The sequence below is a fragment of the Aquarana catesbeiana genome, linkage group LG05 (assembly GCF_042186555.1).
Source record: "Aquarana catesbeiana isolate 2022-GZ linkage group LG05, ASM4218655v1, whole genome shotgun sequence".
Taxonomy (NCBI): Eukaryota; Metazoa; Chordata; class Amphibia; order Anura; family Ranidae; genus Aquarana; species Aquarana catesbeiana.
In genome coordinates this window covers 389,351,371-389,378,757 of record NC_133328.1, presented here as the reverse complement: position 1 = coordinate 389,378,757, position 27,387 = coordinate 389,351,371, and the positions used below count along the sequence as shown (strand labels likewise).

Here is a 27,387-nt window from a genome sequence, read left to right as displayed (position 1 = left end):
TGATTTTAGCAAATGGCTGCAATATAACAAGGAGTGAAAAATGTAATACTTTCCATCCCCACTGTATGTGAAGCCAAGCTATCAGCAACAAGCCCCCGCAAAGTCCCACTGTTGAAAAGAAACGATGTGCAGAAAGAGGTTTACAATTTGCTAAAGTACACATTGACTGGCCTAAAGAGAAATGGCGCAATATTTTGTGGACTGATGAAAGGAAGATTGTTCTTTATGGGTCTAGGGGGCGCAGTTTGTCAGATGACCCCCAAACATTGAGTTCAAGCCACAGTGCAATGTGAAAACAGTGAAGCATGGTGGTACAAGCATCATAATATTGGGATGTTTCTTTTTTTTGGAAAAGCCTAATATTTATTTTTCTTCACTATCTGTAAAGTAATAAAACATTTTTTTTCATGTTTTGATTTGGAATAGACTGTGCAGTGTTTCCAATGCATTTGCGTGTATGAAAGTAAAATCAATTATACAGATTTGGGGCTTTACTCACTTTTTTAAACACACTGCTATTATTTTGCCACCTACAAGAGGACTAGACTCTGGCAAAAAAAAAAAAAAAAGTAGGTCAGCCCCAGGATAAACCCTCCTCAACCCAACAAGGCCCAGTTTTGGCAAGCAGTACCAACAGCATAAAAAAAAAATTAAAAATCACAGAGCAATGGGACATGTGTCCCTCAATGGACTCCAAGAAAAGCATTTAATGGGGAGTACAGAAATTTTCTCTTGTTCATTGAGGGGCACAGAAATACTGATACTGTCAGGACATCTAAAAACAGCCCAATTGAAAGGTTGGTAACATCGCATCAATAGCTCACAGACCCAATGAGAGGACTATGGAATACCTGCAGCCCAGGAGCTGCTTGAAGAACCAGGACCCAAATCTGAACCGGATGAGGCTGGGGGGTCAAGTGGAAGTGAGGGGCTCTGAGAGGCACCATCTACCTAAGGGGCTTCGCAGGTACCAACCACAGAGGATTTCCCTTAGGAAAATGATAGGCAAACTATGTAAGAGCCTACTCTAGGTTCATAAACAGCCCCCCACTTATAGAAATTGGGATGTTTCCTCATGCAGAAGGTGAATCAGAGGGCTTAGCTGCTCTTCTACTTTCAGCTCTAAAGGCTGTAAAAACGAATGTGCAGGGCTCCTGAGATCTTTTCCACAGGATTAATTAAAGCGAAGTTCCACCCAAAAGTGGAACCTCCGCTTATCTGCTTTCCCCCCCCCCTCCAGTGCCACATTAGGCACCTTTCAGGAGGGAGAGGGGAACGGGGACCTGTTTTTGACAGGTACCCTTCCCCACTTTCGAAAGACCGTGCTGCATTGCCGTCTCTTGGAAGTTCGGCCCCAATCTTCCTTCCACCGCCGACGGGTTAGTTAGAAAGCGCTGCGCTCTTCACGCATGCGCAGTAAGGTTTCCCTTATCAGGAATGGGGGCGGCAGCACCCAGAAGTCGAGCCAAAAATCAACATCGCGGGCGCCCTGGACAGGCAAGTGTCCATATATTAAAAGTCAGCAGGTACAGTATTTGTAGCTGCCGACTTTAATTTTTTCTTTCCCCAGGTGGAACTCCTCTTTAAGAAGGGGTCTACCTTGGCATTTGAGAGATCCTCTCCAAGGGATCTAACTCAATCTACTACAGTTTGGCAGTCTAAAGTGGGTACACACTATGAGAGAAATTGGAAGAAAAATTCCATACGAGGCACGATTGTTCGATTTTCTTATAGTGCGTACATAACATCGACATCCGATTCCAACTTTGCAAACGAAAATTTCTAAAGGGACAAACTCCCAAAAAAATTTCATATGTGAATAGAATGAATAATTTTCATTCAATATGTGTTTTCGTACGATTTTCAGATGAGAGAATCAAATACAAAAGATTGCGCATGATTGTAAACAGCAAAAAAAAAAAAAAAAAAAAAAAAAGCTTTTGTCGTACGGGAATTTTTGTACATTATTTCCCTCCTGGGTTCTGACTTGCTGTGAAACAGGAGATTTTTGTAGCATTTGTACCAGCCTTAAGGTAACTACCAACTTGGGGTGGAGGGCAGAACCTGCCAACTGAAATTGGGATTTCAACTTCCGGCAGTAAAGTCCAAAAAAGTAAGCAGCATATCTTTACATGTCTAGTAGTATTTCTGTTAAAGTGGTTGTAAACCCTTTACAACCACTTTTGCCTACAGGTAAGCCTATAATAAGGCTTACCTGTAGGTACCGTGAATTTCTCCTAAACTTGTACAGTTTAGGAGATATTCACTGTATACGCTTGTGCCGACGTCATTGGCACATGCACACTGAACAAATGGCTCGTACGTGCCATTTCTTCAGCTGCTGTGCCGTTGCCCGCGAGAGTCACGTCATTGCAGCTCCAGCCAATCACAGTGCATTCCAGAGATATGTCGCCCGTCACAGCGGTGTACGGGGACTGCTGCAAAAGCTTTGCTCTAAGGAAAGTATTTCATGAGCTAGTATGCAATGCATACTAGCTCATTATGACTTTGTCTTGCAGGCTGTTTTTTTTTTTTTTTTTTTTTTTTTAGCTCTTACAACCACTTTAAGGTGGGTCACTGGGAGATCCACAGTAGGTAAGTACATTAGTGTTTTGGAAAACCCAGTGCCCGAAGGTCACATTCTAGGTTAACCCCTCATGTCTAGGCAAATGTGACAATCCAGAGTCAAGCTTAGAAAAGGCAGAGAGCTGCTACTTAGAGATTAGCTAAAGCAGCAATGTACAGAGGAATCATGACTAAAGTTGATCAAGAAGAATTCAAGAAAAAAAAAACAAAAAAAACACATTAAAATAAGTGAAAGGCTAGCAAAAATTTGTTAGACGTTTCCCAGCAAAGCTAAAGAAAAAGACATCTATCCCATGACATTAGCAAAAACTGAGGCATGCTGGGTAGAGGATTTTGCCTACATTTTTTTGCCAGTGTCCAATCCTCCTGCAGTTGCAGTCCATTGGACCCAGGCAGCACTTTGAGAGGGGCGGCAAATCGACACCCAAGAAGATTTTTTTTCCAGCAGTTTGGTGCACACTGGCAGCACCAGATCAGATGTACAGGTTTCCTCCACCTGGCCCAGCAGGTGCGATAGGTCTGTCCCTTTCATAAGATCGCAGCACTCCCCCTCCTCTTCCATACCTTATTTACACAAGATGGGAAGCCTGGAAGGTCCGGACAAAGAGCGGGACTTTTCAAGCTAAGAAGCGGGTGATTGGTTATTAGACAGTGGGGAGGTCCCAGCAATCAATCACCTGCCCTTCACATGAAAAGTCCCGCCCCTTTGTCCGGACCTGTCATGCTTCCAGTCTTGTTTAAATAAGGTATGGGAGGGGGGAGTGCTGCGATCTTATGAAAGGGACAGTCTGTAATATCGCTTGGTGGACTGTGATGGGGGGCTCTGTGATGGAGAGGAGTCTGTGATTGGGGGGGGGGGGATCGGTTATGAGAGGGGATCTGTGATGGGGAGGATCTGTGATGAGGGGGAGTCTGGGGTGGGGGGGGAGTGTGTGATGGGATGGTCTATGAGCGGAGTCTGTGAAGGGGGGGTATGTGATGGAATGGGGGGATCTGTTTTGAGGGGAGTTTGTGATGGGGGGAGTCTGTGATGGGGGGGGATTATGATGAGGGGGAACCTGTGATGAGGGGGGGTCTGTGATGAAGGGGGGTTTGTGATGGGGGGTGGGTCTGTAATGAGGGGAGTCCGTGATGGAATGTTCTATGATGAGGGGAGTCTGTGATGGGGGATCTGTGATGGAGAGGGCTTTGTGATGGGGTGGTCTGTGATGGAGGGGAACTGTGATGGAGAGGGGTCTGTGATTGGGGGGGAGGGTCTGTGATTGAGAGGGGTCTGTGATGGGGGGGGGGGGGGAATCTGTGATGGGATGGTCTGTAATGAGGGGAGTCTGTGATGGGATGGTCTGTAATGAGGGGCGTCTGTGATGGGATGGTCTGTGATGAGGGGAGTCTGTGATATGGAGTTTGTGGTTTGGAACTGAACATAATGGTATGTCATATAATTTTGCATATAGACAAGGTGCTGATGCATGTAAATCTGACTACATGATAAATTTAATTTTAGTTTTCATTATCATGATATAAAATAATCGATGTGGAGGCCTTTTGGTGGGCATGTTTTTTTTTGAGGGGGGGGGCATTTCATTCTTGGATCCAAGCAGCACAATGTGTTGGGCCAGCCCTGACTTAGCAGTACCTGACAGTATCAGACCCCTTGTGCCCCTCAATGGACAAGAAAGGTTCATTATCTTATACTGCAGTTTTTTATATACATTTTATTTTAGAAAATTTTGTTTGGGGAGCCCGAATGTCATTTCGAAGGGAGAAAGAAACAGACATACATTTAAACAGCAGACCTGCAAGTACAGCACAGATGCAGATTAGTTGATGTAAACTGAGCAATGCTTACACTGACCTGGGCCTATTATAATTTCACTTATAGTACAGGGAAAGAAAAGACAGAGGTAAATGGTTATATTTGTACAATTGTTTGGATCCCTAAATATAATAAATTAGATAATATATTAAAACGTATCCTTCACTATTGAAACTGCAACTGAATGGGCCTGGAGTTCAGGACTGTAAGATACATAGACAGTGTTTGGGTATGTATGTTATGCTGAAGTCTTCAGGCTCCTCTTCTCTCATATCTATTATGCACATGCAGGCCATGTACCCAGTACACAACAGAGAAAAAAATACTAATGTGTGCACACATGACAATACCCTCCTTGATTCCTCTTTAATATAGAAAACTTTCTATTTTTAACATCCGTTTTATCTCAAACACTACTTCCTTTTCTTTGCATCAGTCACAGGCGGTGTACATTATTCACAGAGTACACTCATCCATAGCCAGAATCACTACTCACCGTGTTCCAATGAAACCAAGTATTTCAGTGGGATGCAGACCTTCCCAAGGTGGCTGCTGGTTGGAACATCTGATTGGGTGACACTTTTTCTGTGTCTCAGCTTAAAAAGGGTGCCCCTAGTGGCACTAAAAACCCAGTATAGAGAGCTGCTTCCCAACAGAGCATGCCCAGCTATCAACCATGGTTTTAGGAAAAAGACGTTTAACGACATCCCAGACTGTGCCATTAATACAGTGTACAGTATTATTACTGATCACGGTTTTAATGTCACTAGCGACGTGTCAGTTAGCATCCCAGCCAGTCAGTTAGCTGTAGATTGCCCACCACACTATAACGGTCATTCTAAAAGTCGCTGATCCCAGCCATTACCATTATAGTGTCTGTACAGATCAGTATCTTTATCACAATCAGAACTATACTAGTGTCCCCAGTTTGTTTTTTACCAAAGACATGTAGCAGAATACATTTTAGGCTAAATTTTTTAAAAGAAATTTGATTTTATGGGATATGTTTTATAGCAAAAAGTAGAAAAGATTTTTTTTTTCAAAATTTACGGTATTTTTTCATTTATATGTGTAGTGATACGCCTGAAGGAGCTACTTTTGTTTGTTCAGTCAGTTACTCTGTCTCTCAAACCCAAAGAACTGTCTCAGCCCCTCTGGCACACCTAGTAAACAGTGTACCTGCAAACACAGTAAAAGGGACACAGATGTAGTGAACAGGAAGTTTGTTTACTGGGAGACTTTCCACAAACAGTGATCTGGTAACTCAGTAGTCAAAAATGGCAAACTGTGGTATTTAATAGTGTTAATCAAACCCCAAATGCAGACTTCAAAATAAAACACAGTCAAACAACTTAAATAGGTCTAGAGTGGTCTATGCACTCAAGTATAAAGGGGAACTGATCTGACTTAACAACAGTCTATTTCCCTGAAATCCTGAAATCACAGACCCAGGCAATTAAATATGAGGCAACAGGCCACAAATGCAATTTATTACTTTCTTCTTTAAAGGTAGTCACTGGGATCACTAAATTACTGATACTGAAGGAGTAACAGAAAGGATCCTCACAAAGGAGATATCCTGGATCTTCAGCTAGCCTGGCGTTGGTGCACTTGGTGTCCTGTTGAGCAGGATAAACAAAGTGTACTTGAAAGTATCCCTATAGGGAAAAATGAGATGTAGGATGCAGTATCCTGTAGGATGCTAGCAGTATCCTGATAGGCAACGTGGAATGTAGTCACCTGTCCTGTGACCAAAGGATCAAGCGACCAGTTCCCCGAAAAACCTGACTGCCCACCCCCTCAGGAACACCTGGAGATATGGAGATATAGCTGGGATCCCTCTCGGGCTGGATGTCCGTCTCCGTCCAACTCCTGGAACCGTGGCAGGATCAGCACACCGATCTCTGGAGCTGTGGCTGGATGGTTCCCCTCCATGGGTAACAGCAGCCCCTCAGATCAAGTCTATCTCTCTCACTCCCTCATCGACTGACCTTTACCTCAAGACACAAAATGGAGTCTTTTCCTTTCCTGTCAGCAAAGCCTGCTGGGATTTGTATTTCTCCCTGTATAACAGTCTATAGGGTCATTTTGTGTGGGAACGGCATGTCCCAGAATCCATTGCAGCTCTCCCTGCAGTTCAGTGCAGTTTCTCCCATTGGCTGTTTCTTTAATTGGTTTTCTTCTTCCAGCCAATAGGGGCACAAGAGAGGCTGCTGAATGCAAAGTTCTGTGTGTGTCAGCTCACCTTACACTATTCAGTGAAAACAGGAAGCAGGGGTGGGGGGGTGAAAAAGCCCATGCAGACATGACAGCCAGCTCTCTCCCCTCTTTCAGGCTGGAAAGCCTGTGCGCATGCCATCATATGTGTTAATGTACATGCAGCCCATCTGTGTTAATGTAGAACTTTGTCTGCAATACCCGCTACATATAATAAAACATAAAAAATCCAAAGGTGATTAAATACACCAAAATAAAGCTCTATTTGTGTGGAAAATGATATCAATTTCCTTTGCGTACAGTGTTGCATTACTGCACAATTGCCAGTTAAAGTAGCACAGTGCTGAATAGCAAAAAATGCCCTGGTCATGAAGAGGGTGAAACCTTCTGAAAGGTCAAGTGGATAACCTGTGCTTCTGTGCCCAGGAGGCCATCTTGGTAGAGACACGTGACTTTGCTTTTCTCATAACAGAGCTGCTACCGTGATGACTGTTTTTGACAACTGGTAGGGGAATATTCTAGAATAGAAAAGGTGCAGGCAGAAGTCACAGAATGATTTGAGATTGGACCGTCATCCACCTGCCTTTCCACCTCAGCCAATCAGAGGCAAGCCTAATATTCACTGATAAAATACAAGGCTTCTTATGAATGACTAAACACTGCTCAGCCTGACTATTTTGTTCCAGGAATGCAATGGAAAGTCCCAGTACTGCTGCCGGAACACAGAGCTGTATACTGTAAGTAACGTTGTCACATACAGCATTTCTTTGTGAAGGCCCCAGCTTGGCCCAAACAAACTATTTAAAATGCTAGCAAAGCTTGAGTTGGGCTATAAGGCTCGATTGCAATTTCCTGAAGACACTAGATTACACTGGCAAGACTCATCGTATTCTTGCAGCTGGAATGACAGGTGTACAAGAATAGCTGCTGCTGCTCTGCTTGTAGAAACAAAAATTGCAGGCTGACAGCAGTCATTGCTGTTCAAGTGTAGCCACACACCAAGCGGTTACACCTGCAGTTAGGGGCGGATATCCGAGCCTGAATACAGTCAGATGCATTCAGGCTAAGACATCGGTCCCTAACAGATAGCGCCCAGGAACAGACATCCGTCTCTAATCGCAGTTGACTGCTTGGTGTACAGCTAGAAGCAAATAGCGATGGCTACTGTCAGCCTGTCATTTTGTACAGGCTAAGTGGATGCCACTATTTGCATACACCTATCATTCCAGCCACAAGAATCTGCCGATTCTTGCTGCTGGAATCTGGTGTCTGAATGTAACCTGTGTGAAGGAAGCCTAATATTAGGTTGAATTTAGGAAGATATAGTGTACCCCACTTTGAACAAAGGAAAAAAAGTCTTTCCTGCCAGCTCCTACCTTAGCCCTTGATCATGCCTATGTGGTGGGCAGAACAGAATATAAGCATGTAAAACAAAAACAGCAGCTTTACACAACCTGACTTGTTGCCAAAATGTATTTATTCCAAATTTTAGTTACCACCACAATCTTTTATATACATTAAGGACAACACTTTTTGATGACGATGAAGATTTCAAAATTCTGTTAGCTTATAAACTGAAACATCACAAACATGAAACTGAAAACATTACCAACATGAAAAACAAACAGGCAGTAGTTTACAGCTGAAAGTAGTTCAATCCTTCATAGGCTTCTCTGAACTTTCTGTGACGTCTGTCAATTGGTCATTATTCTAAATAGGAAAATAAACACGGTTAAAAGAACTTAGTAGTACATATACTTGCACATTATGGTGAGAGCTCTTGAGCTCTGGTACACTATAAGCTATTTGTTAGCAGGTCATTAATGCCTAAATGTCTAGGCTACATTTAAAAGTATTAGTATGCATTTTAGTGTTTAAGCACCATAAAATCCTTTTCTTGGTGTAAATAAGGGACGCAGGAGGTCATATACTGTTGTGTTATACTGCCACCTATAGTAGAATTGGACACTGCAATACAAAGAAAATCTGTAGGCCAGCCCAGGATAACCCCTGCTTCACTACAAGGACATCTCAGTTTGTAGCCAGCTTTACCAAAAACATGACTAACATAGATGGGTGGGACCTGCGTCCCTCAATGGAATCTATGAAATCAATCCTATTTTCTTTCTTGTCCACTGAGGGACACCACCTGATAGTAAGAAAGCAAGACCAGATGGCCTGGGAATTAACCCAATGCTAAAAGATCAAGAATTCTCACACATGTGAGGAGACAACATCATACGTGGGGGAACCCAAAATCAAAGACCATAAACTTGAAAAAACGGTTTACCTGTACCCACCAGAAGGTGGAATGAAATGCAATTTCCCAACAGGGAAGGACTTACAGCTTTATGTGTGACTAAGACAAAACAAACTCCTGTGCAAGAACTGGGAACAGAAGCTGAAAAAAAAAAAAATGTTTTGGTAAAGGGAGACCAGAGCCGCCGTAGAAGAACAAGGCTCTCAGCCTCAACTCACCAGATCCTAAAGGTCCCAGAGAAATGGGGAACATATCTGAATGGACTGCCAGGGCAAGTATTCACCTTGCTAAGGAAAAGGCTACCTATGAGGCAACAAGAGGATGATTTTGCTTTAAAGTAGAGCAGAGAAGCAGTGGTTTCTAAATCCCATTGAGACCCAAGGATTGATCCCACAGAGTTAGTGTGGCTAATAAAATAAGTTACACGGAAGCTTCCAAGACCAGGATTATCCAGGGGATAGAAGGTAGATCTCTTCTCCAAACTGACAGGGAATAATATAGATATGATAAGGCTGAGGAGCAAGCTTAACTCCTATATATTTGTAGAAACGAATACAACCCTGGGGCAGGCCAAAAAAGAGCACTTTCCTGAGAATCCTTTAGTTACACTGAGTCTGTGCTGTGACACAGGGAGTTATGCAGTTCATTGCAGGAGCGCACTGGTGGTGAGGGATCAGTCTCGAACTTGAATGCCTAAAGTCTGGTTCACACGTTCTGGATGCATTTTTGATGCATGCACATTTTTGATGCGTTCTGATGCCAGTTTGGTGCCTTCTGGTGCATTTTTCCACTTTTTTTGCTCTTCTCAATTAAAGACAATTGAGGACCTATGTGGTCCGGTGCATTTTTTTATGTGTTTTGCCACAATCCAGATGCGTTCCTTAGGCTCGGTTCACACGGGGGCGACTTGTCAGGCGACAATGGAACCGTTCTAATTGGAGCGACGCAAGTCGCTCCGACTTAGAAGAAAGGTTCCTGTACTACTTTGGGGGCGACTTGCATAGACTTCTATACAGAAGTCGTCTTGCAAGTCGCCCCGGCAGTCGTGTGCAGGTCGCCTCGGTGAGGCGACCTGCAAGTCGTGCCGCGTCTAGTGTGAACCGGCACGTACAGAAAAAAAACAAAAAAAAAAAAACATGCCCTACTTTTGTTGACTACACTAGAATGCACTGCACTGGTGTGAACTAGGGCCATTGGAATCCATGTTTAACATCGTCCATGCGTGTTTGATGCAGAATAAAAAGACACTAGACTGCATCTCGTGTGAACCAGCCCTAAAGGGGCAAACTACGCAAAAGTGTTCCAGGTTTAAAAAAAAAAAGCACCTCCCCTCACTTGGGAAAGTGAGGGCAAAACTTCATGCTGAAGGTTTCCCTGATGCTTTAGTAGGTTTAATACTTCTGACTTACCAGGTGGCCGGAGAACCAGACTTCGAGTACATAGCCATACCTGCACCAGGAGTGGGTGAAGAGTGAGGAAACTTAGCCAAGCTTTCTTTAAAGTTCTTACCTTGAGGCAGGTGAATGCTTTGTCCTCCAGTGATAGCCTTATGGATGGTGTCAAGGATAGGTCTGAAGAGCTGTCATCCCTCAAAGACCAAGTGGGTCAGACGCACTTCAAAATCTTTCAGGTGCAATGGGAATAGATGTTTGGAGCCTTCGCTTTAGCTCTGATGGCCTGCTCAAGGCATTTAGGCTGGTTTGAATCCCAGTCAGAGAATGGAGTATTCATGTTCTTCCCTGTGCTTGCATGGGTTTCCTCTGGGTACTCCGGTTTCCTCCCACACACCAAAAACATGTCAGTAGGGTAATTTTCTCCTGTCTAAATTGGCCCTAGTATTTGTATGTATGCATGTGAAATAGGCACCTTAAGCTCCTCGAGGGCAGGGGCTGATGTGAATGTACAATACGTATAGTATTTAGTATAAACACCTATAATAGATACAGTAAATAAGGTCTTTATATCTGTAAGAGCTCTTACAAACCCAAGGCTGAAGACAGCAGGCTGATCCCTCAGATGTAGTGCTGTAGGTGCTACATCGATCAGAGCCGAAAACAGTCTCTTGTAAATCTAGGGTAAAGGCAGAAGATTGTGATTCAGAGTCTTCAGAGATAAGGCAAGCCCCGAGGCAATGCCAAGCACTTTAGACCTGGAAAGTGCTCCATGGCTAACTTGTTACCAGAATGGAATCTGGGAAGTGCTTAACTCAGAAGATGATGCTTGAAGGTCACTTCCTGCCTAGCGTCACAACACCCAGTCTAAAGAGGTCAAAGTCTCTATGGATGACTGCATTTGTAGAAAACAGCTCAAGCAACAATGTAGCAAACAATCTTGATAAAAAAAACTGGAAAAACAATGATTGCAAAGACTGGTTAGACTTATGACGCCCACAAACCTAGGCATGGTAGTAAGAGTGATTACCATGGGTAGCCTGTAGATATTTAATTTGCCAGTGTCCAATCCTCCTTTAGGCAGTAGTATGAATCGACAGTCTGACTTCCTGTGTAACTCAGGGGACAAGAAAAAAAAAAAGTTTTTTTTTTTTATCATATTTAAACAGGCAAACATTAGATCTTCATTCACACTATGGTCTGGGGGTTCTCTTTGATATTCGTGTGTGAGGTTGTTCATATGCCAAGGTTAAAAGAGCCCTCTATGGCCCTCAGAAAGAAGATTGTATATATGCCTATGAGTCTGAGTAATTAAAAAAAAAAATAGGAATTTTGGCTTAGAGGTAAATTCCTTACCCGGCGTACAGTACAAGACACCGGCCTGGTGTTCATAGATCATGGACTGTATGGTGCTACCTTCAGACTGGACACTGAAAACATTTTTGTTGGGTCACCCCTAAAACGAACCCAAATAAAACCCCACCCACTCCGTGAGGCTCCATTTTTTTTAGCAAGCATTTAAGGAGTGACCAAGGCACAAATGGGAGGGGCCTGTGTCCTGTATTGTACTCCAAGATAAGGATAAAGGGAAGTCAATATTCCTATTATCTTAAAGAATAAGGTCACTTTTCTGAACATGTTACACACACATTCAGAGTGTAACATATAAGTGATGCAGCAGCCCCTACACCAAAACACCATTGCAGCTGACGGCTTGTAGTTCTCAATGAACTACTAGGGTGCTGGTGAGTGCTCTAGTTAGGTCATTGATGCTTCCTGACATTCAGCAACTGCCTGCCCATACTAGGTATGGGTAGATAGCTACACTGACAATCTGCAGGAGCCTGAAATTGCACCTGCAATCTGCTGATTGCGGGTGCAATGCTTTACAGGCTCCTGATATATATATATATATGCACATTTTTCTTACCTGCAAAAAGATGTGCATTTATTTATTTATTTTTTTTTATAAAGGTCATAGACCATTGGACATCCTCTAGCAATAAACCTGAGGGGTGGGCAATAATACAGCAAACAGAATTGCTAAAAGGCTCTCAAGAAAACCCAAGGGTTTAACCAATTGCTGACTGCTGAAAGTACAAAAACATTGTCAGGGTATTTATACTTAAATATTAAACAGTTTTATATTTATGGAAATAAGCAAAAATCTATGATTTGGGAGATTTCCACAAATCACCCAAATAACTTTGTTTATCTGCGCTAATTTGAAGACAGAAGTTAATACAATATTGTGCAAAAATATATATATTTACTAAAAATCAGTGCAAAATAATATCAAAATATAACTGGTGATAAACACAGACTATAAGTCTAAAATATCAACAATATGGGTAATACAGATACTGAGAATATAACCACAAGCTTTAGTTTTAAAATACTAATGTCTTAAAACTTAGTAACTGCTTTGTAAATAGTTAACAGTTTCTCAGTGGCTCCACAGACTAAGAAAACAAACAAGGTGTAGTTATTGACACATGATTTGTCTCAAACAGATCTGCAAGCTCAAATTTAAATGCCCACGGACAAAATGTTATACCGTGCACAGAAAAATTGTGAAAAATGTAAACAATGCCCTGGAAAATGTGTGAACAGAGGACCAGATAACACCCTCGGAAATCAGGGATACAGATGCTGAACGCCCTCTGTTCCATCCACACGCTCTGATTAACAGCAGCGGGAGCCAGAGAGAGCTTGAGCTCTCGTGCACATCGCTGAATTGAGATGTGGCTCAGGCATGTATTTAGGGAGGACTGCGGGGGAAGCTGCATGCAGAAGATTTTTATCTTACTGCATTGAATGCAGTAAATTAAAAAGCCTTCTGCCTTTTCAAACACTTTAGGGCATAGGCCCTAAATGTCTCTAATGGATTCAAAAGGGGGGTCACTAAAAAGCAGGAGCACTGGTTTGAGATCCCAATGTGACACAAGAAGTCGAATGGGGGGAATTATATGATCAACTCCCTGTTGAAAAGTTTTGATAAGGCATTGCAAGGCAAGGGGTTTCTGGAAAAGAATGGATAAGGCAGAAACCGGTCCCTTGAGGGTTCTCAGGGTCAGATGCTGGCCAAGGCCAGACTGAAGAAAGGCCAAAATTTGAGTGACATAGGATTCCCTAGGTTTTAGATATTTGTACTTGCACCAGGCAAAGTAAGCCTTCTATGTATGATGGTGAATCTTGCGGGAGTGGGAAAAACTGAATCAGAGATACCTCTATCTTTTAGGTCTTGGGTTTTTACAGCCATGCTGTTAAAGCCAGTGACTGACAAGCAGAATGGAAGATGGGGCCATGAGCCAGTAAGTATGGACTGTTGGGAAGAGTCCAGGACTCATCTGCCAGAAATCTGTGTTCTTTTGGCCGATTTGATGCAGTGAAAATCTCTGGCATGCTTTCCTCCTCTTGTGCAGCAATAGAGGGATAATCTTTATCAGATGCCAGGCATTAACCAGTTGTAAATTGAGTCCAAGAATTCACAAGAGCATCTAGTGAAGGCTAGAGGGTCTTCAACCCTGGACTCAAATTTGTTCAGCTTGTTGTTGAACCTGGAAGCAAGGATGTCCACATCTGGTTTTCCCCACCTTTGGCAGAGATTTTGAAAGATCTCTGGGTGCAGAGACCACTGCTCTGTGTCAAGGCTTTGAGATGTGGACAGCTGAGAGAGCCAAAATGTACATTTCTGCCCACGAGAGCATTAGGCTGCTAAGCCCTAATGATCGATGTAGGCATTGTCCACCTGTATTTTGACTGAGTGTGACCTTTTAGAAGGGAGGTCCAATATCGTAGAGACAGTCTGTTGGCTTTCAGTTCCAGAATGTTAATGTGTAGTTTTATCTTCCATGGGGACCATGTCCCCTGAACAGTCAGGGAGTTGTAAACATCACCCTAGCCTGCAAAAATGTACATCTGTCATTATCACATGCCAAGTCCAGTGAAGGAATGACTTTCCCAGTTCCAAGGCAGGCATGCTAGGGAGATCCTCATTTGACTTGACATAAGCATTGGGTGATCCAAGGATTGAGTCTGCTTGATCCAGGTCTTTAAGGATACTGGTTTGAAAAGGGTCTAGAGTGAAATCTGTCAAAGGGAACTGCCTCGAAGGAGGCCCAGAACCCTAATTTAGAAGTACATTGAAGGGTGTTGTTGTGACCGAAGGGACTTAAGGGAGGCAATTTTCGCCAAAGGGAGGAATATTCTACCTTAAACGCTGACCAAGATTAGACCCAAGCACTCCAGACAGTGTGGGGGCTAATTGGAAGCCTTTGAAAAATTGAGTATACAGCTTGAGGTTTGAAGGAACTGGATGGTCTGGTTGGCAGACAAGGTCTTGGCTTCCTTCCTTCATTAGGAGGTCATTAAGTTAAACTGTGACATGAATAGCTTCGCTATGGAGTTAGAAGCAGGGCAAGTTGTGAACACTCGGGTTGGAGAAGACAACCGGACTGGAAGTGCTGGTCTCCCTCAGAAAAATGCAGGAAGCATTGGTGTGATTGTAAAATAGGGATAACCATCTTGTAGGTCTACTAATGCAAAAAATTTCCCTTGTCTGAGGAAAACAATAACAGATCTTGAAGATTCCATCCAGAATTTTGAAGATTCCATTCAGAATTTCGGTACACAAAGAAATCTTTTGAGGGATTTCGAGTCCAGTATAGGGTGGATGCCCTTATTTGTTTTTGGGAATAGGTTTGGAGTAGAAACTATTAAATCTTTCTTCTGAAGGAACTGGTATAACCACTATTTGTGCTAAAGTTGTCAGACTGGAAGGTAAAAAACAAGGAGGGGGCAGGGATAGAAGCTCTATTATGGCCCCCTTTGAAATGACAGATTGGACCCCAGAGGTGCAGACAGGATTGCTGCCTCTTTTGCAAGTGTACAAAAAAATACAATACCTTTGTAAGGCTGTTGGTCTCACCAAGCACTGCTTCAAGTCTGAAAAAAACATACTTCATATCAGTGATATGTAGTGGCATCAGACTATAACACACGTAACAGTGTCAATTCAAAGAGGCAGAACACAGGTAGTACTTTCGTTTCTGTATCTTTACCCACGTTATTGGTTGAAACTTTTTTTTTCTATTCACTAAAGGTTTTTGCTAATTTACTAAATCAATTAATTAATATGACAGCTTTTATCATACATGTACCACTATGTTCTGGCTTGTATTCAAAGAAGCCTGTACTGAAAAATTCAAAAATCTGAATAAATTTGGATTTAGGCTCAACATACGTCAATTGCTGTATCATATAGAACCAGGTTAGAATTGTGCCATACCAGAGTAATAAACCTTTCCTGACAAGTGTTGTCATTAAAATTTATTTATTGGTCTAAAATTTATCAAAACGAACACCACATAAAATAATTTCACCCATCGTGTCAAATATTAGATATTACCCATATTTCTATTTGATAAATATATGAGGATATTGGGACAGCCAGCTTGATAGGTAATGGATATCCAAAATCTAACAAACTGTAGAAAGTGGCTGTGATGAATGCACAAGGGGATTAGTCCTGAATGCACTGTATTTGAAAGGACAATGTTCCAATAGTGAAGGGCACCAATCCTGGAGTTTGGTGTGGCCTGTACACAACTGGCCCACAGGAGGCGCATGGGCATGTGGATATATGTTGGTAATCCACAGACAATTATAAAAAGTTCATGTGTGTTAATGCCTCACTCATACTCCCTCACAATATGTGGCCTCACATACAGAATGTAAAGTGATTTCCGGAAAACAGATTGCAAATGTCAGCTCCTTTGGTCCAGATGAGGGGATGAAGTTTCAACATGCAAAATATCATAAGGAGTGGAATATACAGTATGTACCAGTTCTATCAATCTCCCTCACACAGTTAGCAGCATATATCAGCAGACCAGAAATTTCCAGTTGTATAGGGTCTCCATATAATGTTTTGGGTAAACATACCATGTATTCTCTGGGTTGTGCAAATGGGGATAAGTTTGCTACTTGCATGTAGTGTTCTGAGGGGGGGTTATTTATTGTTTGTTTTGTGTGTTTTCTTTTTCTTTTGATTTTTTTTTTCTTATAGCAAATTGTGAAACTCTTTTCTTAAATAAAAACAATTTGATTGAAAAAAATAAATTAAATAGAAAAAAAAACAAATTAAATAAAATAAAGGTCCACTTTAACAGTTAGTTTCTATGAGTTAGGTCTATTGAGGAGGGCAGAAAAAAAAAGCCACCACAGGTGGGAAAAAATGGTGGAGATAAAACAACATTTCACGAAATAAAGTAAAGTAGTAAGAAATAGAGGCTTAAATAGATTCTCAGTGTGACAAAGTAACAATTCTACAACAAAACAATATTTTTCCACCCAAAAATGGAACTTCTGCTTTTCGGATTCCTCCCCCCCTCCGGTGTCACATTTGGCACCTTTCAGGGGGGAGCAGATACCTATATAATCTAGGTATTTGCTCCCACTTCCGGGCATAGATTGCCGCAGTATACCAGATTCCATGGGGATCCCACAGCTATAGAACACAACATGCTTAAATATGTCCTAGCTGGAAAAATTGCCATAGCTGGAATTCAGCTACAAACAACCATGATGGATGAGAATATAAATGTGTGTAACACACATATAAATTCCTGCGCTAATAGGCCATTTGTGAAAGCCGTATGAGTAAGCATGTGAACACTATAAATACTAAGTGAACACTATAAGGGTTGCTGCTCTCAAGTGCCTTTAAATCTGTAGAGATGCAAAAAACACAGTCACTTCCAGTGCTAATAGGTCTTCCAAGGTGTGGAGTAACAGATGTCAGATAAAATGGTGGTGTAAAAGGTATATATGGTATCCCAGAACTAGGTGGATTTTGCCCTCCTCAGATGGGGTAATCCGAAAAGGAACTACAAGAAAAACAGAAATGGAAGGCGCGCACACCTAGTGCATTACCAGAGATAATTTAACCACTTAAGGACAGAGCCTCTTTCTGAGATTTGGTGTTTACAAGTTAAAAACAGTTTTTTTTGCTAGAAAATTACTTAGAACCCCCAAACATTCTACATTTTTTTTTTCTAACACCCTAGAGAATAAAATGGCGGTCGTTGCAATACTTTCTGTCACACCGTATTTGCGCAGTGGTCTTACAAGCGCACTTTTTTGGGAAAAATTCACATTTTTGATTTAAAAAATAAGACAACAGTAAAGTTAGCCCAATTTTTTTTTATATTGTGAAAGATAATGTTACGCTGAGTAAATTGATACCCAACATGTCACACTTCAAAATTGCACCCGCTCGTGGAATGGCGACAAACTTTTACCCTTAAAAATCTCCATAGGCGACATTTAAAAAATTCTACATGTCGCATGTTTTAAGTTACAGAGGAGGTCTAGGGCTAGAATTATTGCTCTCGCTCTACCGATTGTGGTGATACCTCACGTTTAGTTTGAACACAGTTTTCATATGCGGGCGCTACTTACGTATGCGTTCGCTTCTGCACGTGAGCTCGTCGGGACGGGGCGCTTTTAAATTTTTTTATTATTATTATTTATTTTACTTTTTTATTTTTACACAGTTTTTTTTAAACATCCCTTTTACTAGAAAAAAGCATTACAGGACCTAGTAAATATGAGATCTGGGGTCAAAAAGACCTCAGATCTCATATTTAGACTAAAATGCAATAAAAACAAAAAGAAATAAAAAAAAAATGGCCCTTTAAAAGCTGTGGGTGGAAGTGACATTTTGACGTCGCTTACGCCCAGCAATTGTATGGAGACGGGTGGGGGCCCTCTTACTCTCACTCACTTTATCTTGTAACGGACTGCCCACTGAAGGGGATACCGGGGTTATGGCAGCTAGCTGACGTAAAACTGCGGCGGGCGGTCCGTAAGCGGTTTATAAGAAATTTTTGTATAAAAATGGGTACTCACAAAATGCAACCGACAAAAGGCCATAAACACAGTGCATGGACATGCACAGAACACGGGGTACAGCTAACGCGTTTCGGGGGCGCAGCCTAGCTCCGAGGAAGGAGGTGCACTCCTGAAACATGTTAGCTGTACCCCGTTTTCTGTGCATGTCCATGCACTGTGTTTATGGCCTTTTGTTGGTTGCATTTTGTGAGTACCCATTTTTATACAAAAATGTCTTATTAAATTATCTCTGGTAATGCACTAGGTGTGCGCGCCTTCCATATCTGTTTTTCTTGTAGTGCCTTTAAATGTATAATCAAAGTAAGAGCGCTACCTCGTGTTATGCCAATACATCAATAACGCAAAGCAAAATAACAATACTACCATTAACCATATAAATCAAAAATAATATAATGATAATAGTCCATTAACTGCTTGCTGCCCGCCCACTGTCAAATGACGGCGGGGCGGTGCAGCTCTCGTTTTGGGATGCTGTCATTTGACGGCGTCCCAGAACGGCCACGAGCGTGCAGCAATCGCGGCCGCGCCATATTGCTAGGACATGGCAAGACCCCGATCTCTGTAAAGAGCCGCATCTGCAGCTCTTTAACCATCTGATTGGCTGTGTCCAATCACAGCCGGTCACATGTAAACAAGGAGATGGCGGTAATTGGCTCTCCTTGCCTCACACTGACAGAGTGTGAGGAGAGCCGATCAACGGCATCTCCTCACAGGGGGACATCTAGTGATGTAATCTGATCATCAATGCCCTGATTACAACCCTGATTACAATAAATACAGCGTCACAAAACAGTACCCACCATTGCCAACCAATGCCAGCATACAGTGCCCACCAGTGGCAACAATCAGTGCCCACCACTGCCCACAAGTGCCACCAATCAGTGTCCATTAGCAAAGCCAGTCAGTGCTGGCAATCAGTGCTGCCCATCAATGCCACTCACTGCTGTCGATCAATGCCCATCAGTGGCACCCATCAATGCCCATCTTTACCGCCTATCCATGCCCACCAGTGCCGCCTATTAGTGCCACCCAAAAGAGCCCATCAGTGCCACCCAACAGTGCTCATCAGTGCCACATATCAGTGCCCATAAGTGCGGCATATTAGTGCCTCCTCATCAGTGCCCATAAGTGCCACCTCGACAGTGCCCATAAGTGCCACCTCATCAATGCCCTCCAGTTCTGCCTATCAGTGCCGCCTCATCAGCGCACACCAGTGAAGGCGAAAAATTACTTAGTTACAAAATTTACTGACAGAAAAAAAGTAAAAAACTTTTTTTTTTCAAAATGTTTGGTCTTTTTTTTTGTAAAAAAAAAAAAGACCAAACAGCAGTGATTAAATACCACCAAAAGAAAGCTCTATTTTTGTAAGGAAAATAATAAAAACTGTTTGAGTACAGTGTTGCATGACCGCGCAATTGTCATTCAAAGTGCGACAGCGCTGAAAGCTGAAAAATGGCTTGGGCAGGAAAGGGGTGTAAGTGCCTGGTAGGTAAGTGGTTAAAGATTCAAGTTCATGAACTTCAAACTTTGCAGTGCTGCTTCAAAATTTTCCAATATGTTTAATATAAAATGCCAAGTGCTCAAAAGAGAATCCGTGCTCTCACTGACGCGTTTCGTCCCGCATGCAAGACGTTATCAAAGGATCGCATCAGAAACACGTCAGTTGACTGTGGGTGGTGACGTAATTTCCGGTCGGTGAGATGCAAGTCGACAGCCACTTCTGGTTCCGGGTTTTTTAACACTGTTTGCAACGTTTTTAAATGTGAGGGGATATTGTTTGTTTTTATACAATAAACAAATGGAATTATGCTATATTGCTCTCGTTGCCATTTGTACATATCCCTGATGATCCGTTGAGAACAACGCACGTTACAGTTGGAGACACAGCTCATGGGACTACAGAGCCCAGCCATCCACCCAAGTGCTTCTGTTTGGGAGTCCTGGATTTCTGAACGCACGCTGCAGTTGGAGACACAGTATATGGGTCCACAGAGCCCAGCCATCCTCCCGAGCGCTTATGACTTCTGTTATGGGAGTCCTGGATTTCTAGTGAGTGAGAGGGCAGAGGGGAGCACGGATTACCTTTTCAGCACATGGCACTTTATATTGCACATATTGGAAAAGTTTGAAGCAGCACTGCAAAGTTTGAAGTTCATGAACTTGAATTTTTAATGGACTATTATCATTATATTATTATTGATTTATATGGTTAATGGTATTATTGTTTTGCATTGTGATATTGATGTATTAGCATAACACGAGGTAGCACTCTTACTTTGATTACATATTAAAACAACCATTGTGGTCTAGCTAACTGGCAATTCTGTAACCTGAATATATTTGGGATGCTTTGGTTATGATCAAATATATATATATATATATATATATATATATATATATATATATATATATATATATATATATATATATATATATATTTATATTTAAAGCATTTGTTAACCCAAAAAAAATAATATTGATCCTGTTTCTTTAAAGTATGTTATACAGCATAGTGCTTGTGCTGTGTAATTTGGCCCACCGTATCACATGAAATACCTGACTGACCCTGCCAGTTTCTGCCCTTCCCCCTGTAAACTGACCATGATAATCAGGGCTGCTGAGTCCTGACACCATGGTCAGTGTACGTGCCTCCGTCATCAGCAGCCCTGCTCTCCTGTGTCTGTCTCCCTCTGTCCTCCTCCCCCCTCCCCTTCTTGCCTGTCTGCTCCCCGATCCGCCTAACCTGCTCCAAATATAACAGTTTTTTTCTTCTATAGTTCCCGCTGATATAGAACACTAAGCTCCCCAGTGCATGTCATTTATAAAAATATGCGGTATAATGGCTTACTTCAGAGCGCCGTTCAGTGCTCACATGACTGCCCGCCGGTCTCCTCCTTTCCTCGGCTGACGTCAGCAGGGGTTTCCCAGCACCTCCCCCTGCAGCTATCGCATTGGGAGAGGAGACCAGTGGGCGGTCAGCTGAGCGCCGAACGGCGCTCTGAAGTAAGCTATTTTACAGCATATTTTTATAAATGACATGCACTGGGGAGCTTAGTGTTCTATAGCAGTGGGAGCTATAGCAGATTTTTTTTAGCTTAACAAACACTTCAAACAAAACTGGATATTTCTTGTATAACACAACTATGCATACCTTTTTGATTGATTTACACAAAACTGTTTAACTTTCAAAGTTTGGTTCTCCCAAATTTCCTGTTCAAGAAAAAGGTAAAAGTAAATTATCAGTGTGGTATTAAAGACTTGGTAGTAAAAAAACAAAAAATGTTAGAATCACAAATAGGCCTCATCTTCTTTAAAATGTAGGTGGTAACCAGCTGGAGCATCACTTCCCAAACATTCTAGACTAGTTAGTTTCAGACAGACTAAAACGGTCCATGCACTAGTAGAATTTAGTTCAAAAGTTTTAATTTTTAGATTATTTGCCCCAATTTTTTTAGCTGTTATTGAGGTCAAAACAACATTCATTTTCTACTGCAGGGATGAGCATTTTTGAAAGAGCAGGATGGAAATTTTTTCTGGAATCAATTTCTGACAGTACATGTGGTTTCCGCTGAGGAAAGGCCATGCATTTCAAAATCGAATGTTAGAAGCAAACTAAGTTTTGAAGTACTTTTGAACACCATTCATCAAGTCATTGAATGTACTTTTAGTACAAATGTTTGTATGAATTCTTGTAGGAACATAGTTTTGTAAATCTACTAGTGTATGTCAGCTTAAAGTGGTATGTGAAAAAAGTGGGCTGTTTGCTGAAATACCAGACTGGCACATTACCAGGTCATACTACTATCAGAGCTTGAATTTGAATGAAGCAAACGATTAGATATTGTCTCAAGCAATTTACCTGAAACGTTTATATATACTAAATTGGCTAAATAGTGAGGAAAAAGGTTTAAAGAAAAGGATTTTACTCAGCGTTAAAAAAAAAATATTTGTGGAGCCTATTGAGACACATGAGCTAATAGGTCGCTGGGTTATACTGCCACCTACAGAAGGAAAGTGTAAAAGGAAAAATTGGCCAGCCCAGGAGGATAATCCCTCCTACTTCCTGCATAATACAGTTTGTAGCAAAGCAGTACCAAAATCCTGATCATATTCACAGAGGGGACCTGTGACCCTTAATGGACTCAAAAGGATTTTACAGTACATTTACAGCCTATTTTCTTTCTTGTCCATTTAGGAATGCAGGAATTCAGAGCTTTTCAGGTAAACCAAAAGCAGACTTAAGCCAGGCACACATGTCCTGAATGTCGGGGGACAACAGCTGGTTCAAAAACACCCAGCCTGTGTGAGTAAGCACCAGTAGTTACGGTGTGAAACATGTTAGCTGTTGATTCCATCTCTTGCTGTATGGTTTTTAACCAATAAAGAAATTATTGTTGGAGTGCGGACATCCGGATTGAATTTCTCTCTACATGTTACCTTGCATCTAAAAATTGCACAACAATTAAATGTGTCTGTGATTCTGCGCAAAACCTCTCCACTAATAACAAGTGAACAATAGGTGATATCAATATGTGAATCAATAAAAGATAATACTCTATGTAAAATATAGCATACAAACATCTACAGTGACTTCAGTGGTGGTACATAAGGTAAAGTGACTGATGCATAAATATAAAGTGACTGAACAAAGTGCAAGTGCGTTGATAGAAGATCTGGTGACTTTCGTGGTGTTGGATCCCCACTCGGGGCTCCCAGAACTCTCACCTTGATGACACAATAAAAGTGCCTGTTAGAATCCGTCGGATGTTGTCCTCTTTCCGGCCGGATCAATGCTGGCGCTCCGGTATGCCTATGGGTAGGCGATCGGCGGTGTTCCCTCCAATGAATAGGCTCCACATGGGGAATAATCAAAAAGGAGGGGACTCCAATGGTGTGATAACGTATAACCAAAGATTTTATTAAAAAATATTAACTGCTTACATTAAGAACGAAAAAATGCGCTGGGCAGCAGTGAGAAACAGCGTGGTTACAATCCCCGCTACGTCACTTCCGGTCCGCGTGTGTTGTGTATCCGGTCACGTCCTACGCGTTACGTCATGTCACATGACTTCCTCAGGGCACCGGATTGGCTATTGCCATTGTGTATTTATATCATTCGGACAGGAAGTAAACAGATCGCCATTTTGTTGTGGACAGGATGTGTATCAATACAGCGGCCATTTTGCGGAGGATGGTCGCGCTGGTAGTGTATTAATAAAGTTACCTTGTATACAAACAAAAAAAGTAAAAAAAGGGGAAGCCAAGGTGTTTGAACTATAAGAGAATCTGCTTGATGTCTGATGTAGTGTAGATGGATCCATGAACGCTCATCTTGCGATCATGTATACAAGTTCAAACAAGTAAAACAATAATGGTGATCCCCATTGTGTAAAAATAAATAATTAAAAAGTTGATACCTAAAGACAAAAATGTAATATATAAAACCCCGAGCTTTATTATATAGCCGCTAGTGATTCAGCCATAAAAATAATTAAAAAACACTGGATGATTAAACCAGGTAGGTAGCCAATACTGTATATATAGGTCCATATGTATGAGCATATATCTGCATGAGAATATATATGTATTGATAAAAAATATATAATATAAAAAATATAAAAAAATTATTTTAAAAAATATTTTTCCAAAATATTCTTTTTTGGTTAAAAACCCCCTATGCAAATGGATTGGACAAATGATAACAGCAACATATGGCACACCGGAAATGATATAGTGGGTTAACATGAATCAGTATAAAATGGTTAAAAATCACTTATAAAACAGTTTAAGTCAAATTCTATGTTTAACCCTTTCGGGTGCCAATGTTCTAATTTTATGTATCCACTTCGACTCGTTCTGACTAAGTGCTCTAATTTTATGATCCCCTCTCCACGATCTGTTATATTTCTCTATGCCCCAAAACAACAGTCCCGTGGGGTCTTTATTATGCTTTAGCGCAAAGTGCTTAGATACATTATGTTTCGGACATCCTTTTATAATCTTTTCAATGTGCTCTTTGATTCTGGTTTTTAGTGCTCTCTTGGTTCTCCCTACATACTGTAAATTACAGGCACATTGTATTATATACACTACTCCTTCTGTATGACAATTGATAAAATCTTTTATAGGGTAGGTATTTCCTGTGTTAGTTGCTTTAAACTCGTGTCTTTTACCCTGAAATTTTTTTGCATGTGTACATGCAAAGCAGTACTTGCAGGGATAGAACCCTTTGCCATTGAAAAATGTAAATTTGTTTTTGGGGGGAGGTTCGACCACATTTTTAACAATAATGTCCCTCAGAGTAGGTGCTCTTTTGTAAATAATCGGTGGTTTCTCTGGTAGTATTCTTTGTAAATGCTTATCTTCCTTTAGGATATTCCAATGTCTTCGAATTATCCTTTCTATGTCTTTGAATTGGACATTGTAATCTAGAATTAGACTTGGTGCTTCTGGGAATGGTTGTACCTTCTTGGGTGTATGTATCATTTGTTTCCTGTTCATTGTTTGAATCGATTGGATCTCTCTTTTAATCTGCGCTTCTTCATACCCTTTGTTCACAAATCTTTGTCCAATCAGGTTAGCCTGGGTATTAAAATCTCTATCAGTGGTGCAGTTACGCCTGATTCTCACGAGTTGGCCTCTCGGAATGTTATATAACCACGGTTTGTGGTGGCAGCTTGTTATGGGTAGGTAGCTGTTCCTTGACACTTCCTTAAAGTGGGTTTTGGTTATTAATGAGTCTTCTTCAATAGTGATTTCTAAATCTAGAAATTCTATTTTTTTGGGATCTATGTTCCAGGTTAGTTGTATATTCCTGTCGTTATTGTTTAAATTGCGTAAAAATACCTCTAACGACTCTCTACTCCCATTCCATATGATGATGATGTCATCAATGAACCTTTTAAATAGTCCTAGTTCGTGAGGTTGGTGTTTGTACACAGATTCCTCCTCCCATTGTGCCATAAAGGCATTGGCCACACTCGGCGCAAACTTTGCACCCATGGCAATACCAGTGATTTGTTTGTAGTACTTTTGATAAGCAATTATTTTTTAATGAGAACTCAAGACATTTGATTAAGAATTTTCTTTGTGTACATTTTAATGTACTAAATTTTCTCAGAGCCCATTTAGTTGCTTCACATGCTTGGTGATGCTGGATTATAGTGTAGAGAGATGATACATCTACAGTAGCCATTAGGGTCCTTCCTTCCAGGACCGGTATGTCTTCTAATAGTTGTAGGACATGTTTGGTGTCTCTTACGTACGACGTTGTTTTTTGGATAGCAGGTTGGATAAAATAGTCGATATACTGGCCAATTCTTGCTGTTAGGGAATTGATCCCATTCACTATGGGTCTCCCCGGGGGGTTCTGAAGATTTTTGTGTAACTTGGGGACTGTGTAGAGGACCGGGATCCTATGTGAGTCAGGAACTAGATATCTTGCTTCTTTCGTGTCTAATATATCTTTTTTGATACCCAGATGTACAACTTTTTCTAATTCTTTTTTGCATTTGCTCGAGGGGTTCCCAAGTAGCTTTTGATAGGTGCTGGTATCTCCCAATTGACGTTCAATCTCTGCTTTGTAATCCATTTAGTTTTGAATGACCACCCCTCCTCCTTTATCTGCCGGTCTTATTACCAGGTCTTTTTTATTGATCAAGGAGCGTATACCTTTCTTGATGTGTATGGGGTCATTTACCTTCTTGATCTTCAATTGGTCCAGGTCCTTTAATACTAGATTTTTGAATACTTCTATGTGTTGATTGTCGTGTATTTGGGGGTTAAAGAGAGACTTGTTCCGCAATCCACTATGTTCCACTCGTTGTTCTTCTTGTATGTTGGTTATTCGTCTGGTTTGGGGGTTGCTTAAAATTGCTTTCTTGATGTTAACTTTTCTCACATATTTCCTTATTCCTATGTAAGTTGCAAATTTGTCCAAATTCTTCGTGGGGGCATATTTTAGGCCTTTGTCTAGTACAGCCAGTTCCTCAGTGGACAGAGTTTGTCCACTTAGGTTGAAGATTCCTTCTCCCACTATACCCTTTTTCTTTTTGAGTCTCTTTCCCGCTCGACATCCCCTCTTGGTTCTGGGGTTCTTCTCCTTTCTTCTTGTTGTCGTCTTTGTGGGGAATGTTGGGATTCTTGTGGGTGTCTTCTCGGGGATCGGTGTGCATAGTCTTGTTTCCTCCTCGGTGATGTTTCTCTCCGGCCTCGATCTAAAAAACTATTGCCATGTGTTTCTCTTTCATATGGGTGTTGGCGAGAATATGAATTAGAGTCATTATAGTTTCTGATCGGTTCAAATCGGTTATGAGTAGGTATTGGACTTCTTTCGTATCTGCTGTATTGGTTCTGGTACGGTACTTCTCTATACTCTCTGGGTGGGCCTTCATTATATGGTCTGTCATTGTGGTGTCTTTGATTGTATCCACTGTTGTGGTGAGATTTTTTAAAAGGTTTTTTCCAGGTATTTCTCGGGGTTTGTTGATCCTGGGTTCGGTAATTATGTTGCTCTTGGTAGGATCTGGGAGTTTGGGGATGTACCTGCCTGTTGTAGCCATTATATTGTAATGGTTGGTATGGTATACTCTCTTGAGGATCAAAAATTCTCACCTCTTTTTCTCGTGTGGAGTATGCTGACGCTGTAACTGGTTCTTCAACTTTATTTTGCCATTTGAAGACTTGATCTGTTTTGTAGTCTGTGACGTCTCTCTGATACTTTTTAGTTTTCCTCTGCTGTGTTTCTAAATCTTTGGTCATCAGGTCCTTATTAAGTTGGTTTGCTAATTTTTTAAAATCTTCAGATTCCTTATGTGGTTCCAGTTTGGTTTTTAATTCCTCAATTTGTAGGTCTATAGCTTTCATTTTTCTATATTTTCTATCTAGGAGGAATCTGAGACCTTCAATGCTCTTTGCATTAAAGAAACTGTACCATTCATTAATGGATTCTTTATCAAGGAGGCCATCGTTTGGGGGGAGCTCCCATCTGAGTCTTCTCTCAGATAGCGTTCGAATGTACTAATATCCCACCACAAACTGATCTTTTTTTCCATTGTATGTCCCAATTTCCGGGACAATGATTCTAGATCACTATTAGTTTTGGCTTGTGTGGAAAAAATAGCGTCTAGATTCACGTTTCTGTGTTCCATAAAAGTAAAAACTTCCATAGTGGCTGCAAAAGTGGGTGGGTGAAATGTGAT

At 41.4% G+C, this 27,387-nt stretch overlaps 1 protein-coding gene across 1 annotated transcript in view; it reads right to left on the bottom strand.

Annotated features, from left to right (window-relative positions):
- Window positions 1-8,092: 8,092 nt before the first annotated feature.
- The window catches only part of SYCP2L (synaptonemal complex protein 2 like), a 256,224-nt gene continuing 236,929 nt past the window's right edge, over window positions 8,093-27,387 (bottom strand). The window contains exons 33-35 of the mRNA XM_073632795.1: window positions 21,339-21,397; window positions 15,178-15,217; window positions 8,093-8,329 (exon numbers count right to left, since the gene is read on the bottom strand). Coding sequence (XP_073488896.1) covers window positions 8,273-8,329; window positions 15,178-15,217; window positions 21,339-21,397 — 156 coding nt within the window. The 3' untranslated portion in view covers window positions 8,093-8,272. The remainder of the gene's footprint in view (window positions 8,330-15,177; window positions 15,218-21,338; window positions 21,398-27,387) is intronic.